This window comes from Trachurus japonicus, chromosome 18 (genome assembly GCF_045865225.1).
Source record: "Trachurus japonicus isolate A0001 chromosome 18, Traja_1.0".
NCBI classification, from domain to species: domain Eukaryota; kingdom Metazoa; phylum Chordata; class Actinopteri; order Carangiformes; family Carangidae; genus Trachurus; species Trachurus japonicus.
The window spans coordinates 30,343,053-30,357,610 of NC_140924.1; the positions used below are offsets into that span (position 1 = coordinate 30,343,053).

Genomic DNA, 14,558 nt, shown 5'->3' on the forward strand with positions numbered 1-14,558 from the left:
TTCTCCTTTTTCTTTTTGAAGATGTTGCCAAGCTTGTTTTTGTGAGTGTAACTACTGGTGAAAGATGACAGATAAATGTATAACAGTACAAAGGGAGCATTTCTTTCAGAAAGGTGGTGAGGTAGAAGAATAAAGTTATATAAAATGGAAATGTTCTTGTATCTCCATCCTGCATCTGGCGGGAGGACATGTTCTTTCCTTTGACCACTGATTGTTCACCATCTTGAATTGCTTATACACAACAGCTGTAATCCAGTGATGTGGGGAAACAATGTGCCACATAACTGAACATCTACACGCTGTTTGCATGGAGGAGCTAGTTGTAATTAAGGGTCATAAAGACTTCTTCCACAAAATGATGTGTCCTGTCCTGGATGGTCACCGCGTTCTGGTCTAGACGGGTTTTGAATCACTCTGTGTGACTCATTAATGAACTGGATCCTGGAGTCATGGTTTCGTATGTGGACCAGCAAGTCACAGTTCTGGTAAACTGGGACTTCACAGTTTGGTTCATGGGCGTCGCCTATAGAGAAACTGTGTGTGAATAGTGAACAGTCTTTAAGACTATAAAACAGATTTTCTAGACTAAAACAATATCTTGGGGATGATATCTGTGATAACTTACACCATTTCTACACCTATAACATGTATTTAGGGTTATAAAATAAAATTAAAAGGGTGTAGAAGAAACTTATGAAAGTTCAGAATTGATTTGGTCATTTATCGGTGTTTCTCATCGGAAAGGGTGTCCCACTTTAAATCAGGCCAATAGAATTCCTCGTCAGCGCCCAAGGTGCGGGAGGAAGCCGCGCCGCGCCGCGCCGCGCCGCAGCTGGCCAGACAACCCTCCAAACACACCTCCTGCGCTGTAAAGCACGATAGTCATCCAGAGACAGAAGTGGGCGGTGGAAAGCAGACTTATCTCCTCCACCCTCAGCCTACTTTTATTCTGCTGACGCGCTGATGCCAAGACACATGGATCTAGGACAACGGCCGAGGGAGAGCTGGATCAGAGAGTTCCTGGGGGGACGCAGCTCAACAGGTAGAAGTGATGGTAAAGCTGTGGGGCAGAGGCAGAGGAGGGGGGGGGGGGCTGGAGGGCAGGCCCGCTGTCTTATCATCACTGCTGCTCGCTTTCTCTCGGTGCTTGTGCATGTTGGCCCAGCTGGAAGGTGAAACCCTGTTTGTGAGGCCACACCTGCGCTGCCCTCTTTCTTTATTTCTTTTTCTTTTTTTTTATGTCTGACTATTGAGGCTTTTCCGTTTGGAGCCACATAGGCTACACCTGATATTATCACTACTACTTATCACAGTGCGTGTTTTGGAACCGAATCTAAACGCATCCAAGCCAAACCTCTTGGATCAACGTGGGTTTATTTGGCTCGATTCCAAACCAGTCCACGTTGTGTGCAGCAGTGGTTTTGGATTCTTCTGGCTCCTCTGGATGGAGATGGACCTCTGGATGAATTCATGGAAAACACCAAAGCATCCGCGTTAGAACATGGGTCCAGGAAGGAAGGCAAGATGTTGGCATAGCTGTTGAGTTGAAAGCCCTGCTATGCCATCAAATTGTCATCTTTCTCTCCCCTTCGCTGCAACATCCCCCCAGATATTCTCTAATTCTCCACGGATGTAACTGGGCCTGTTTGGTTTCTTATTTTGTTTTAATTTAGCCTACTTTTTTATTTTTTTTATTTGTTTGTTTGTTTTTTGCTTGAGTGTTGATCATTTTAAACCATGCCCACGTGTGTATACGTTTATAAAAGCAGGTCAATATTAAAAACAAACAAACAAAAAAAACACTTTGCTTGTGTGTGAGAAACCAGTGTATTTCACAAATGCACAATGTATTTAGTGTAAATTAATGTTGTATGACAATGTTTGACACAAATTTTTCCAGAAGCCTATTTGCAGTTGAATTTCAGATATGATAGGCTACTGTTATGATGTTTTAAAATTGTGCTATCTATGTCTTTACTCCTAAAGAATTGAATTGCATTTCCAGCAAAATGTTATGTCAAAGCTTATTAATTTCAGATATAGGCTACTGCCCAGCCCGGTTTTCACACAGAAACTTGTTTCAGTTCACAAATGTCAAATGTTGCCATGAGCATAATGATTAAGGTGAGGCAAACTGACTTTGTCTGTCTGTCTGTCTGTCTGTCTATCTATCTATCTATCTATCTATCTATCTATCTATCTATCTATCTATCTATCTATCTATCTATGCTATTTATTTATTTGTGTGTGTGTGTGTGTGTGTGTGTGTGTGTATTTCATTTCATTTAGTTGGTCTGTTTTTATTCCACTATCTTACTATTTACAGTAACTAAAAAACTTTTGTGCTACTTTAAATGGGCAAAGTGTGTGTGTGTGTGTGTGTGTGTGTGTGTGTGTGTGTGTGTGTGTGTGTGTGTGTGTGTGTGTGTGTGTGTGTGTGTGTGTGTGTGTGTGTGTGGTTGGTTGGTTGGTTGGTTGGTTTTCCTTATAGGTTATTCGCCCTATAGACGTACTACTGTATATCTGCACCACTCTGGCCTTTGCCCCTGCAAAGCTACTATGGAAGTGCTTTATTGTTGACTTGTCAAACCTGCATGTAATGAAGCGTTGCTGCAAATAAATACAATTTAAAATCTGGAATGAAAGGAGTGACATGTCAAATTATTTCCAAAGGCCTAAATATTGTAGGCATATGGATATATTTTCAGTCAAATTGTAGCTATTTTTGTTCTGAAACCAATTTATTCACAAAAGAAAACCTTTCAAAAATATGAACTAGCCTACCATGTTCTATGTTTAAGCCTCTGTTTTTCCTTCAGTCCTATGCTAATAGATCCTTAAAAAATAAATATATTTGAATATTTTCCATTTTGAATTTATTCATAGGCATAATTTATGTCACTGTTTTTTTTGTCTGAAAATAACATCTCGCCTAATAGAACTTTTTTTTTTTTTTTTTTTTAAGCTTAAGGCTAATATAATTATTTGCATTTGAATAAAAGTTTTTTCTTCTTTTGTCAAGTTATAGGCTACTTCTTTGAAAACTATTTTTTCTATTAAACTTGACGCTGGCCCATGCATTGGCCGGTGACTCTTCCGTGCAGCGCTTGACGTTGGTCACATGATCAGCGCTCAGAAGTCATGTGACCGCCTGACGTCGTGTGTTGGGTTTACAGCCTCTTCCTGCTCGTGCTCCTCCACTCTCCTCGTGCCTGTGTTCACAGTGTGGTCGGTCTGACGGCTGGAGGCACGAGCGCTTTAACAGAAAGGTAAGAGGACACAGCTGCACGCGCCTCTTCCTCCCAGGTAAAGTGTAGCTTAGCAGAGCTGCTAGCAGCTAACGTTAGCCTCCTCCTCAATGTAAACAACACAGCGCCTCAAAGTGAGAGCATGCTCCCTGCCGAGTCTGACCTCACACGCCTCAGACTCTGTAGCTGGAAGGAAGTTCAGCACGTTTCCTGCTCTTACGTGTTTCTGTTTGACGCTCTGCTGTGAGGCAACAGACAGAAAACTGAAACTTGGCAGGTAACAGAACAACAAACACAAGGTCCATGACTCTGTTCATCCAGGACAGGGCCTCGTTCAGATCAAACATTACCAGTCTACACACTGCATGGTAACAGCACTGCATATGACACAAGAGTTACATGCAGGGAGTTAACGTTACATCAAATATATAGCTACTTTCATAAAACATGATTTTGAATGAATGATGATTTTGTTGTTATCTAAATATGAAATGTGTCTTGTAAGCCCTTATAGGCTGGGCACCTTCATTGATGCATGACACTACTTCATATAGCTGCACATGTTTATTTCCCTACAGCCTGGTAGCTGGTAGGAGCAAGGAGCATTAATGTTATGGACACTGGATGCACAAATGTGTCAGTACACCTAGCCTCCTCAGTGTACACAGTGTGACACAATGAGCCCAAACTGCTACATAACTTCTAATTACACACACACACACACACACACACACTCACATAAATATACTTGTATGTAAATCTCGAGGTAATGTAAAAGAGGAACACAAAGAGGACAAGAATAACTTCATCAAAATAACAAATTCTCAATCATGTCAGAGCCCCAGACGGTACAATAATACAATCACCACAAACCTATTGATAGGCCTACTTGGTCGTTCCTCCCTTTGCTCCAAAAGACAGCCTCAGTTCTTCATGTCATGGACCTAAGAAGATGTTGGACACCGTCTCTTTATGTCTCCTCTCCATGTTGACGAGATTGCATCACACAGTTTTGTCAGTTGCATATTAACACTGCCACATCACAGAGGTTCAGATCCTGGGAGTTCACTGAAAAACACACTGTCATGTTGATGAATTCATACCTAGGCGAATAAAGAAATTTGTGGTCAAAGTATTGGAGAATTATCAGCTGATGTAAGCAGGATTCTCTGTGTTTGACAGATGAACAGTGAAAACTTCACCCTGAGCGAGAAGATAGTGTCGTCCTCCTACGTTCGTCAGGGGTGTCAGGCACGCCGCGGCCATGAGCAGCTCATCAGACACTTACTGGAGCAGGTAAAAGTCGACCGCTGAGCTGACATCAGGCTACCTCAGGGTCACTGCAGACACATCCACATCCACATCTGACGTTGTGTGTGTTGCAGGGCAAGTGTCCAGAGGAGGGCTGGAGTGAGAGCACCGTCGAGCTCTTCCTGAACGAGCTGGCCGTGATGGACAGCAACAACTTCCTCGGCAACTGTGGCGTGGGGGAGAGGGAAGGCAGAGTGGCGTCCAGTCTTGTGGCAAGACGACATTACAGGTTCATGTCTGCTATCAGCTTGATTATTTTCCTTCTTTCAAAATGTTTTTATTTTTTATTTTACAGTGACAATACAAGACAGACAGACAAGGTGTGAACAGTAAACAATAACAACAGCTTGGGAGAATGACTGGCGTTCTTAAATAATAAGAAAAAAAAGAATAATCATAGAAATAAAGAGACAAGATTACAGAATAAACAAAACATTATTATGAGCAAAGGCAGAAGATGATAAAGGTGGTAAGTAAAATAATTTTTAAAAAGTTGTATTTTTTATCTGACAGTAGTTAAGTACATCTGTGCTGTCAGTCTATATTAGCCATTCAAAATTAGAGCTAAAGTTTGGCCCCAAAAGTTTCAGCTTTGTAACTCAAGGTGCATCTAGTAGTCCTTTCCAGAACTGTCTCTGTCAAATGACTTGATGTATTGTCATCCTGTTTGTGAGTCTGAACATTCTTGTTTTGATAAGTAATTAATCCACGGCGTGCAGTGAATGCTGGGATTGGCAGGGCCACGAAGGACCCAGCTGCTGGATTCACTGGATCCTACGTGGCCTGGGAAAAAAAGAGTGCATTTCTTTATCTCAGCCCCATCTGAAGAATCCCCAGCAATCAGTTTTCAGATGCATCCCTCAAAGGTTGCAGTCCCCGAACTGAACCATTTCATGACAGATGACTAAAAGCTCCAGAAAAAAGCGCACTGACATGTATTCAGAAGTTTTGGCCATACAAACACCATATGTCAAAGTCTAAGAAGTTGTTTTAACAGTCCTGTTTTGACATCCAGCTGTTTTGTGTAGGCTGATCCATGGTATAGGACGATCAGGTGACATTGCTGCTATTCAGCCCAAAGCTGCAGGATCCAGTCTGCTCAACAAGCTGACCAACTCGGTGGTGTTGGACATCTTAAAGCTCACAGGTGTGTATGTTGTACCAGCCAAACGGAGAGTATTAAACTCTACAAGAACATTTACACTTACACTCCCAGTAAGGTGGCGTCATCATATGAGACTAAAATGAATATCAGAAACACAGGAGGAGACACGTACTCGCTATTTTTTTCTTGCATGTGGAAATGGAGAAATAAAATAAGCATGTTATTTTTCCTCTGGGCAACAGGTGTGCGGAGTGTGGCGAGCTGCTTTGTAGTTCCCATGGCAACAGGAATGAGCTTGACTCTGTGCTTCCTGACCCTTCGTCATCGGAGGCCCAAGGCTCGCTACATAATTTGGCCTCGCATCGACCAGAAGTCCTGTTTCAAAGCCATGATCACAGCAGGTGACGATGTGACTTTAACACCCACTGTCATGCTCATGTTGCCTCCTCTCACGTCCTGTTCTCAGGCCGGACTGATGAAAATGGTGAAAATCACACCCGATCGCCCCCTGCTCACATTTTGACTGTTTTCCTCAGGCTTTGAACCGGTGGTGGTGGAGAACGTTCTCGAAGGCGACGAGCTGCGGACTGATCTGGAAGCAGTAGAGCGCAAGATGGAGGAGCTGGGAGCCGAGAACATCCTGTGTGTTCATTCAACAACGTCCTGCTTTGCCCCACGAGTCCCTGACAGGTCAGGTGTCACAGCAGGATCACAAATGTTTTAAAGCAAGTATTTACAAATAATGTACACATTTAAATTTGATCATTCCTAACAACCCAGTATCTTTTCTTGCAGGCTTGAGGAACTGGCCACACTATGTGCCAAATATGATATTCCCCACATAGTAAACAATGCATACGGCGTACAGTCATCTAAATGCATGCACCTCATACAGCAGGTACGTACCACTCATCACCAATCCATCTCTCGTTTGTGTTTTTAAGCAGTACATGTGATTGACTTTAAATGTAACTGAATGCAGCATGTTTTACAGGACCCCCACCTCTAAATATAACTAACAAATACATGTACATCACCATATGTACTTGCTCAGGGGGCTCGTGTTGGAAGAATTGACGCTTTTGTACAGAGCCTGGACAAGAACTTCATGGTGCCAGTAGGTGGCGCCATAATCGCAGGTTTTGACGAGGCCTTCATCCAGGAGATCAGCAAGATGTACCCAGGTGAGTGTGTGTTTGTGTCCACATTTTTGCATTTCAGTAGATTATTGTGTGAAACATACACTGTGAATATCTTATTTAATTGGCTTCACTCTATTAAGGACATATGTCCCTTTATGACCAGATTTAACAATTCAACTTTAATATTACAGTTTTACAATGTCATGAATTTTGGGGGCTACAGTAGGAATGCAGTAATGGTACAACAAATTATGTTAATGTAGTATTTATTGGAGTATATATTGAAAATTTTCAGTGTCAGTATGATGCATGGATTCCAGCAATGATACTAGAAGGCTTTCTATACCTTGAGGGTTATAAATAATTGCCTCTATTGATCAGGGTTTAAATTTGTATTGATACACATTAAATTGTGCTTGTATGTTTTATCCTCTAAAATGAAAAATCTGACATAAAGAAGGAGCTGCTGATATTCTACATTTCACTCATCAACAACAAATATGTGTCAGTCCTCCCTGTCCTCAGCAGCATCACACAGGGCAGCAGTGTGGCTCACTGATGTCATTTTAAATGTTTTTGGACGCCGCTGGAGCTCAGTGGCACAAGGGAATACACTGTATCAGACTGAGGCTCTGATGACAACAAATAAGAAATATAGAATAGCATAACTATTGTGCTTTAGATCATTAAATAGATCTGTTTGCTCAAAGGAGTAAACAAAAAGAAGAATCTAATGCCAGCTTTTGACTCATTCTGATTCTCAGTGCTACAGTTGCACTTTTGTCAGTCCTGAGGTATTGAAATTCAACACCCAGCTGTAACTATCACCCATGACTATACAATTTCTTTCTTTTCTTTTGTCAGCCAGAGTCTTACCCAGTCAGAGAAAACTGATACCTGGTCAACCATATCCATCTTCACAGCCATGATTCTTATTTTATTGTTGTAAAATAAAGTGAATGTGGGATTTTTGAACCTGTAAATAATTAGATTTGCACATGTTTACTTCCTGTTACTGTTCGTCAAAGTCACTTCTTGACCTTCTGCACCCAGGACGGGCGTCGGCCTCACCCTCCCTTGACGTCCTTATCACCCTTCTCACCCTGGGAGCCAGCGGCTATAAGAAACTTCTGTCAGAAAGAAAGGTGAGAACACGCACACACATCACTTAAAGGGATACGCCAACTTTTTTTTTTTATTTACATGTCTTGCCTCACTCCCGAGTCCATGACAAGCAGATAGACACCATCCTTTCGACTGTGCGTGCAGTAACGAGGGAGAGCCCGTACTGCCCGTAATTAGCTTAGCTCGAACACTGGAAGTGTATCGGTAGTGTTAGCCTGCCTCCACCTAAAGTCATTAGAGAAACTCTTCAGCAACTCTAAACGGACCGATCTTCATCTCAGAGCTGACAAAACTCTCCGGTAAGGCATCTTGAGCGGTCAAATGCCGGTAACGGGCCGAGATCGGTCAAAACGGAGGGTTCAAGCAAAGACGGTATATTTTGTTTCAAGCTAGCTACATCGAGGGTAGGTTGGCTTCCTATTTCAAAGTAAAAGCACAAATTCTATCGTCATGGTTTTTTGTATGTAAAGGGCAACGGGTGTATTGTTTTGTGAAAGTGACTGGAAGTGCATTGGTCACAACGGCTAGCTTGAGTAGCGCCGAATTCGTCCGAACAAAATTGTAAACAGCTGGTATTTAGACAAATTAGCGACACACTGCTGATCTAAACGGCTACTTTCTCACCTAAACATGTTTGATATATTTACAGAGTTTAGAGCTAAAATGAAATCAGCTTCTGACTGCTGATTTCAGCTCGGGTCGGAGGCAGGCTAACACTACCTATACACTTCCAGCATTTGAGCTAAGCTAATTACGGGCGATACGGCTCTATCTCCCTTGTTATTGCACGCACAGTCGAAAGGATGGTGTCTATCTGCTTGTCATGGACTCGGGAGTGAGGCAAGACACGAAAAAAAAAATGTTGGCGTATCACTTTAATAAGGCTAAATATAGTGGGACAGGTACTTGAGGTAGTGTGTGATAACTACTGGATCCTCTCACATGTTTTGATGGAAACAGTGCAGATGGTATAAAAACACTGCGGCAATGTCAGTCATGCAATAGAATCATTCTGAATACGGCTCTGTGCATGCTGTGTCAACATCACTCCTCTGAAGATGCCAAAGAACAGCTTATATAAGTTGGATTGAATTGCAGGATCACATGTTATGACTGTGTGTGTGTGGAGCTCTGCTTTACCTGCAGTCTAACTGAAGATGAGTGAGACTTTCAGCCTGAACAAGCACTGAGCTCCGTCGAGGGAGGAGTATGCTATAGCAAGATAAAATTGATCCAGAAGTTTCAGAAAACATCCCCTGGTGGCTCCGTGCTTTAAAGCAGAGTTGCTCACAATGCAGCATCCCCTTCTTTAAATGGGAGGCACTGCAGCATTCTCACACCTCCGGACTGCTGTGCCATAAATGTACTGTAAATGTACCGGACTGTATCTCGTTCCTCGTGATGCTCAGTCCTCTGGAAAAACTGAGAAAGAAGTGACTTTTTTGCTGGGAAGATATGTTTTTTTGTTTTATTTTGCAAATAGAAATGTACAGGAATCACAAATTAGACATAACCTGCAGTAGGTCTAAAAATGACATTCTTACAGGATGGCATACAATACCCCATAAGGCTGCCTTTGTAAAATTGACTCCATAGCCAAATTATACAGCTAGGAAACTCCTCCGGCCTCTCGCATGACCCGACTCCATCAAGGCTTATTGATTTCTCTTGGTCCACATTATGCATAATTAATGTGCAGGACCTGTTTTTTCCATAGCGTGTGGAGAACTGAGTGATTTCCTCACGTCCCTCCTGGGGTCAAAAGCTCATGAATAATTCAAACATTTCATCTGCAGAGGTTCATTTACAGCCTCATGTAAGCATTTTCAAAAATGTCTGGATGTTGAAAGGAGTCAACAGATGATGTGTGCTTTTTGCTACACACGCACTTATTGTCTGCAGAGTCGTAGCCACGCACACCCTCCCCGCCACTTGCACCCCTCCTCTAAGGATGAGAAAGTCGTCCATTGTTATTAGAGAACAACGGACAGACTTGGTGACACTTGACATCATTGAAAGGCTGTTTGTGTTTGAGAAAATATTTTCCTTCTTGATGCTTTCAAATTAGGAACGTATGAGTCAGCAGAGTACGCGAACACACACACACACGCGCGCACACACATCCCCAGTGTTGCAGAGAGCACAGCCTTCTAATGTGCGACGCTTCACTGGGGAATCTGGCGCCAGTAGCAAGCAACAAAGACCCTGTGATTTGTTGTTGTGCAGCCTTCCCCTCCCTCCCTGCCTGGTCTGTGTTCAAAACTCCATCGTGTCCTTCCACACACCGCTTTGATACGCCGCGCAAAACACGCCATGTCAGCATATCTTAAAACATGTGGACGCTGGAAATCTGAGGGTAAAATGATGTGCTCCTCCTCTCCTGCCTCTGTTATTGATCTCAGAGGTGGATGTGTGATGTGAGCAAAGATCCAGAGGCCAGAGGTGGAGAGGAGGTTTGGTGGGAAACGCAGCCAGGCAGGGGGGGAAAGAGAGAGGAGGGGGGGGGTTGTGGGTTTGGACATGGACTGGCCTGCTTGCGGGTAGATTTGCTTGATTAGCAATAAATCCAAGGCTGCCGCTGCTAAAATAAGGCTGTGGCAGTGTGTGAAAGCAGCATTGTGCTACTATTTATAGATCTCTTACGCGGCCCTTGCTCCCTCTTGTTCTGTCTCTTCATGTGTTTTTTCTTTTTTCCGTCTGCTTGGCCTGCAGGAGATTTATTTGTTCCTGGCTCAGGAGTTGAAGGGTCTGGCCTCTGCACACGGGGAGAGACTGCTTCACACCCCACATAACCCCATTTCACTAGGTAAGCTCCCTGTGCTGCTACTACACACCAGACTGTAGACTTTGTCTATATATTTAGAGTTTAGAGCAGTGGAAGTTAGATTCCTACATTCCTTTAAATGCACAATATATACTTTTTTTCCCTTTTTTTATTGATATTTTTTTCTTTTCCAAACAGAAACCAAACAAATTTGACACTTACATCATCATTACAAAACAATACATTTCTGTCGCTGGGTTTGTCTGAATAAAAAAAAACAAGATGGAATTTGGTAGTGTTGGATGATGAGAATTGTTGTCTTCTCTCAGTGTTAATCAGCAGGTGTTTTTTGTGGGTGGAACTGAATTATCAGAGTTCCAATTCTCCAAAACAAATGGACCATGTGATTAAAACCAGTAAAAACACTGAAAGAAGCAGTTTTGCTATAAGAATCAGTGTTTCTTTAATGCTGTTAAGTGGATGCAGGACGTGTGGGAGACACTGTGAGCTGAGCTGTTGTAACATTTGCTCAGCTTGTTTCTCTGATAAAAAGATCCAGACATCAACAACAAAAATCTTACATCTGGGCAAAGAAATGTTTTGTGAAAATGTGGCTACAGACTGGATAGAGTCAGTTTTGACCACGTCTGGTAGAAAACTGAAATGAATACACGTGGGAAAAGTGGAAATGACTCCATTGGTGTGGTTAAAATGAATGGGCACAGGCTACATATTCAGCTGGATTAAATGTGTGTGTTGGGTGTGGCATCTCTTTCTTCCAGCCATGTCTCTGGATGGTCTCCAGGCTGACAACGACAAGGCAGTGACTCAGCTGGGCTCCATGTTGTTCACCCGCCAAGTGTCAGGAGCCAGGTATGAAAACTTGAAAAGGGCATGGCCACGTTTGGCCTGCAAATGGAAAAACAGGGGGAGGGGAGGGAGAACAAGGGCGTGTGTGTGTGTGTTGTGGTCAGAAACAAAGCTTGGAAAGACACAGAGTGAACCGATGTACCACTAAAGTCAAAATAGTGTTTGTCAGTGTCCTCAAAAACAAGGGGATGAGCTGTGTGCTGCCAGTGGACATCAGCAATCAGGCAGATGGATCTGCTGAATATGGTGGAACAGAAACTACTTTAGATGATTAGTCAGCCCATCGTATCAGGGCTACCTCCTAATTTAACAGGATTTTTCCATTAGCATCCACAGAGCAATGTTGTCTCCACAGCAGGAACTAACTCTAATGCAGCACTGGCGGCCATGTTTGAGCTCCTATCCCACGTCTAGTGTTTTTTTTTTGGTTGTTTTTTTCTCAGCTGTTGGCAGGGGGATTTATTAGTTCTTCACTCTTGCCTTCTGCCTCAGTCTGTCATGGCTGCATAAATACCAAATATTAAGTTGATTTCAAGGTCATTTCTTTCCCTCTGTTTTCCCCGCAGTAACTTCTGACCATGCATGAGAGCCGATCTAAATATTTAAAATTCCAGAATAAATGATTTATTTGGGTCATTCTGTCATGATTGTTGGTGATTTGAATGCACCCGTGGCTCAGTTGCATAACAAACGCATCAAAAAGCTCGCCTCCACTCTTCCACCTTCCTCCCTTTTGCTTTCTTTCAAATGAGCTTTTTTTTTTTCCAAGGTCGGAGTGTTGGCGCCTGCTAAAGTCTTTTATCCCACGTATCTCTGCAGCATACCAAATGAGAGGCATTGACTTCTAAACTTTGTGCTTCAATGACACACATTAATCTTCATATTTACACTTTCATTAAGTTAAGTATCCTCATCTGAGAATGCAGTGAGGAGGGTGGGGCAGGGTTTCTCACATCAGCTGTCAGCTGTTCTCTTATCCTAGAAAAACAGATGAACAGAGATCTACATCTTATTCCAATGCATGTTTCCCACATATACATAGTCCTAATAGCTGGCCAGCAATTTATTTCACATTTAAGTGAGTCGAACTACTAGTCGAACTACAGTTTAAAAGTTTACTAGTCTTCACCTCCAAATCTGGTTTAGGAAGGAATTGAAGGAAGTGACTGAATGGAGCCTCCCTCTTGTCCTTCCTTCCTCTTCCTTTCTAAGTGTTTGGCAGATCTGTCACATGCTAATGGCCTTTGAGGCTGCTGCAATCAATAATGAATACTTACAGTGGATACCATGGCAATCTGTATATGAAAGGGGTTTCTCATAAGCGATGAATCCACAGAGATTTATCACTCGACTCTGCGGCTCTCCAGAGCTTTGAGTTTTCCAGCCCAACACTCTGCTGCTGCTGCTGTGCTGTCAGGCAACAGGTAGCTGATAAAAAAACAACCATGCACCAGTCAACAGACAGCAAGTGTTGGCTGGTAGTGGAGCGTTTAGCAGCTAAAGAGACAGATATGTCCCTCAGGAGTTGGTGGAGACCAAAACGGAGCTAAAAGGCAAGTGAATGTTGAAAAATCTGACATGTTAACTGATGAGATGATAGTGTGTCATTGTTGTTTTGTTGTTGCCACCAAGTGGCCCAACATCAGTTACTGAAGGTTTAATTTTGCACATTCATCTAATGGTATTTTTCATAAATACATAAAACATATATTGTATTGCAGCATTTACAGTAGCATCATCTGATAATTATTGTTAGGGTAAATTGTTACAGATAGGCCGCTTGTATTGGAAGTGGCACTTTCTGAGAAAAGGAGTAAATTCAATATTGCTCATTTTTTTCATATTGAGTAATAGAAATGTTAAGGTCATTCGACTCCCCTGGTGAATATTCCTACAACATTGTCTTTTAATTAAATAAGCAGTAAAAGTGTAATGGTACTATTTGTTTGTCATGTCCATGTTAATTGCTTTGGGTAGGTGAATTAAAACAATTAAAAAATCTGTTCCCCAGTAGGTTCAATAATAATCCAACTGCATCATTCTTGTTTTTCATCCATGCCTCTAGGGTGATACCGCTGGGGAAGGAGCAGACCATAAGCGGACACACGTTCCGTGGATTTATGTCGCACTCGGAGGCGTACACCACTCCCTACCTCAATGCTGCCTCCGCCGTGGGCATCACTCGGGAAGACGTCACGCTGTGCATCAAACGGCTCGACAAGTGCCTGAAGACTCTGAAGAAAGAATTAAAAGTGGCTAACAGTAGCTCCTCAGTGCCTCCAACCAACCAGGAGGACACTGCAGGAGAGTGACACTACTAAAATAAGAACATCTCAACAGCCTCAAGTGCACAAAGTGGTCTCTACTTCCCTCTGCTGCCTGCGCTTACTTCTTACCTGACACTGTAATAAGGTCAAAGACATGAGTTGACCTCCGACAGCTGGCGATGAAACTGCGTGCAGGTGTTCATTACAAACAAAAATGACACGAGCTGATGTCACTGATTAATTCCCTCCTCTGAGCAGGTGTGCTAATTAGTAGATATCGTAAGGACATAATGTGCATACAAATACATCCAGGAGCATGTGGTTATATGGCACTGATCTAAAGTTAGACCAAAACATCTGCAAAGTTGCACAATACTTCATTCATTATCGATTTTGTGTCGTACTGTATGTGTTGATTAAAGCCATCTAAAGTCCCCTTATTGCAGTAGTTGGCTGAAATATTCAGTATCCAACTCTCCTTCAGTTTAAAATAAACTGAGAAGCCACTGTGTACGTACTTTATCTGTGTTCTCTGGTGGGAATACATTACGCTTTTCCAACTGCAGTATGTGGTTCTATGTCTTCTGTTGTGTATTGTAACACGATACAACCACCATTAGGTCCTTATAACTCCATCTGAACCCTGTGTATTGCATTAGTATGGTATTTGACTTGTTTATTTTCAGGCTTGGGATCACATAGTAAGTAACAGATAATCAATGAGAG

The 14,558-nt window shown here is 42.5% G+C and overlaps 1 protein-coding gene across 1 annotated transcript; it reads left to right on the top strand.

Moving 5' to 3' along the window:
* The first annotated feature begins 3,147 nt into the window (after positions 1-3,147).
* sepsecs (Sep (O-phosphoserine) tRNA:Sec (selenocysteine) tRNA synthase) lies at positions 3,148-14,264 on the top strand. Its single transcript, XM_085758896.1, has 12 exons — positions 3,148-3,269; positions 4,431-4,544; positions 4,634-4,788; positions 5,588-5,706; positions 5,907-6,065; positions 6,201-6,354; positions 6,460-6,562; positions 6,719-6,848; positions 7,860-7,951; positions 10,644-10,737; positions 11,478-11,568; positions 13,631-14,264. The coding sequence occupies exons 2-12, from the start codon at positions 4,431-4,433 to the stop codon at positions 13,875-13,877; spliced, it is 1,458 nt and encodes a 485-aa protein (XP_085615022.1). The 5' UTR covers positions 3,148-3,269; the 3' UTR covers positions 13,878-14,264.
* The last annotated feature ends 294 nt before the right edge of the window (positions 14,265-14,558 follow it).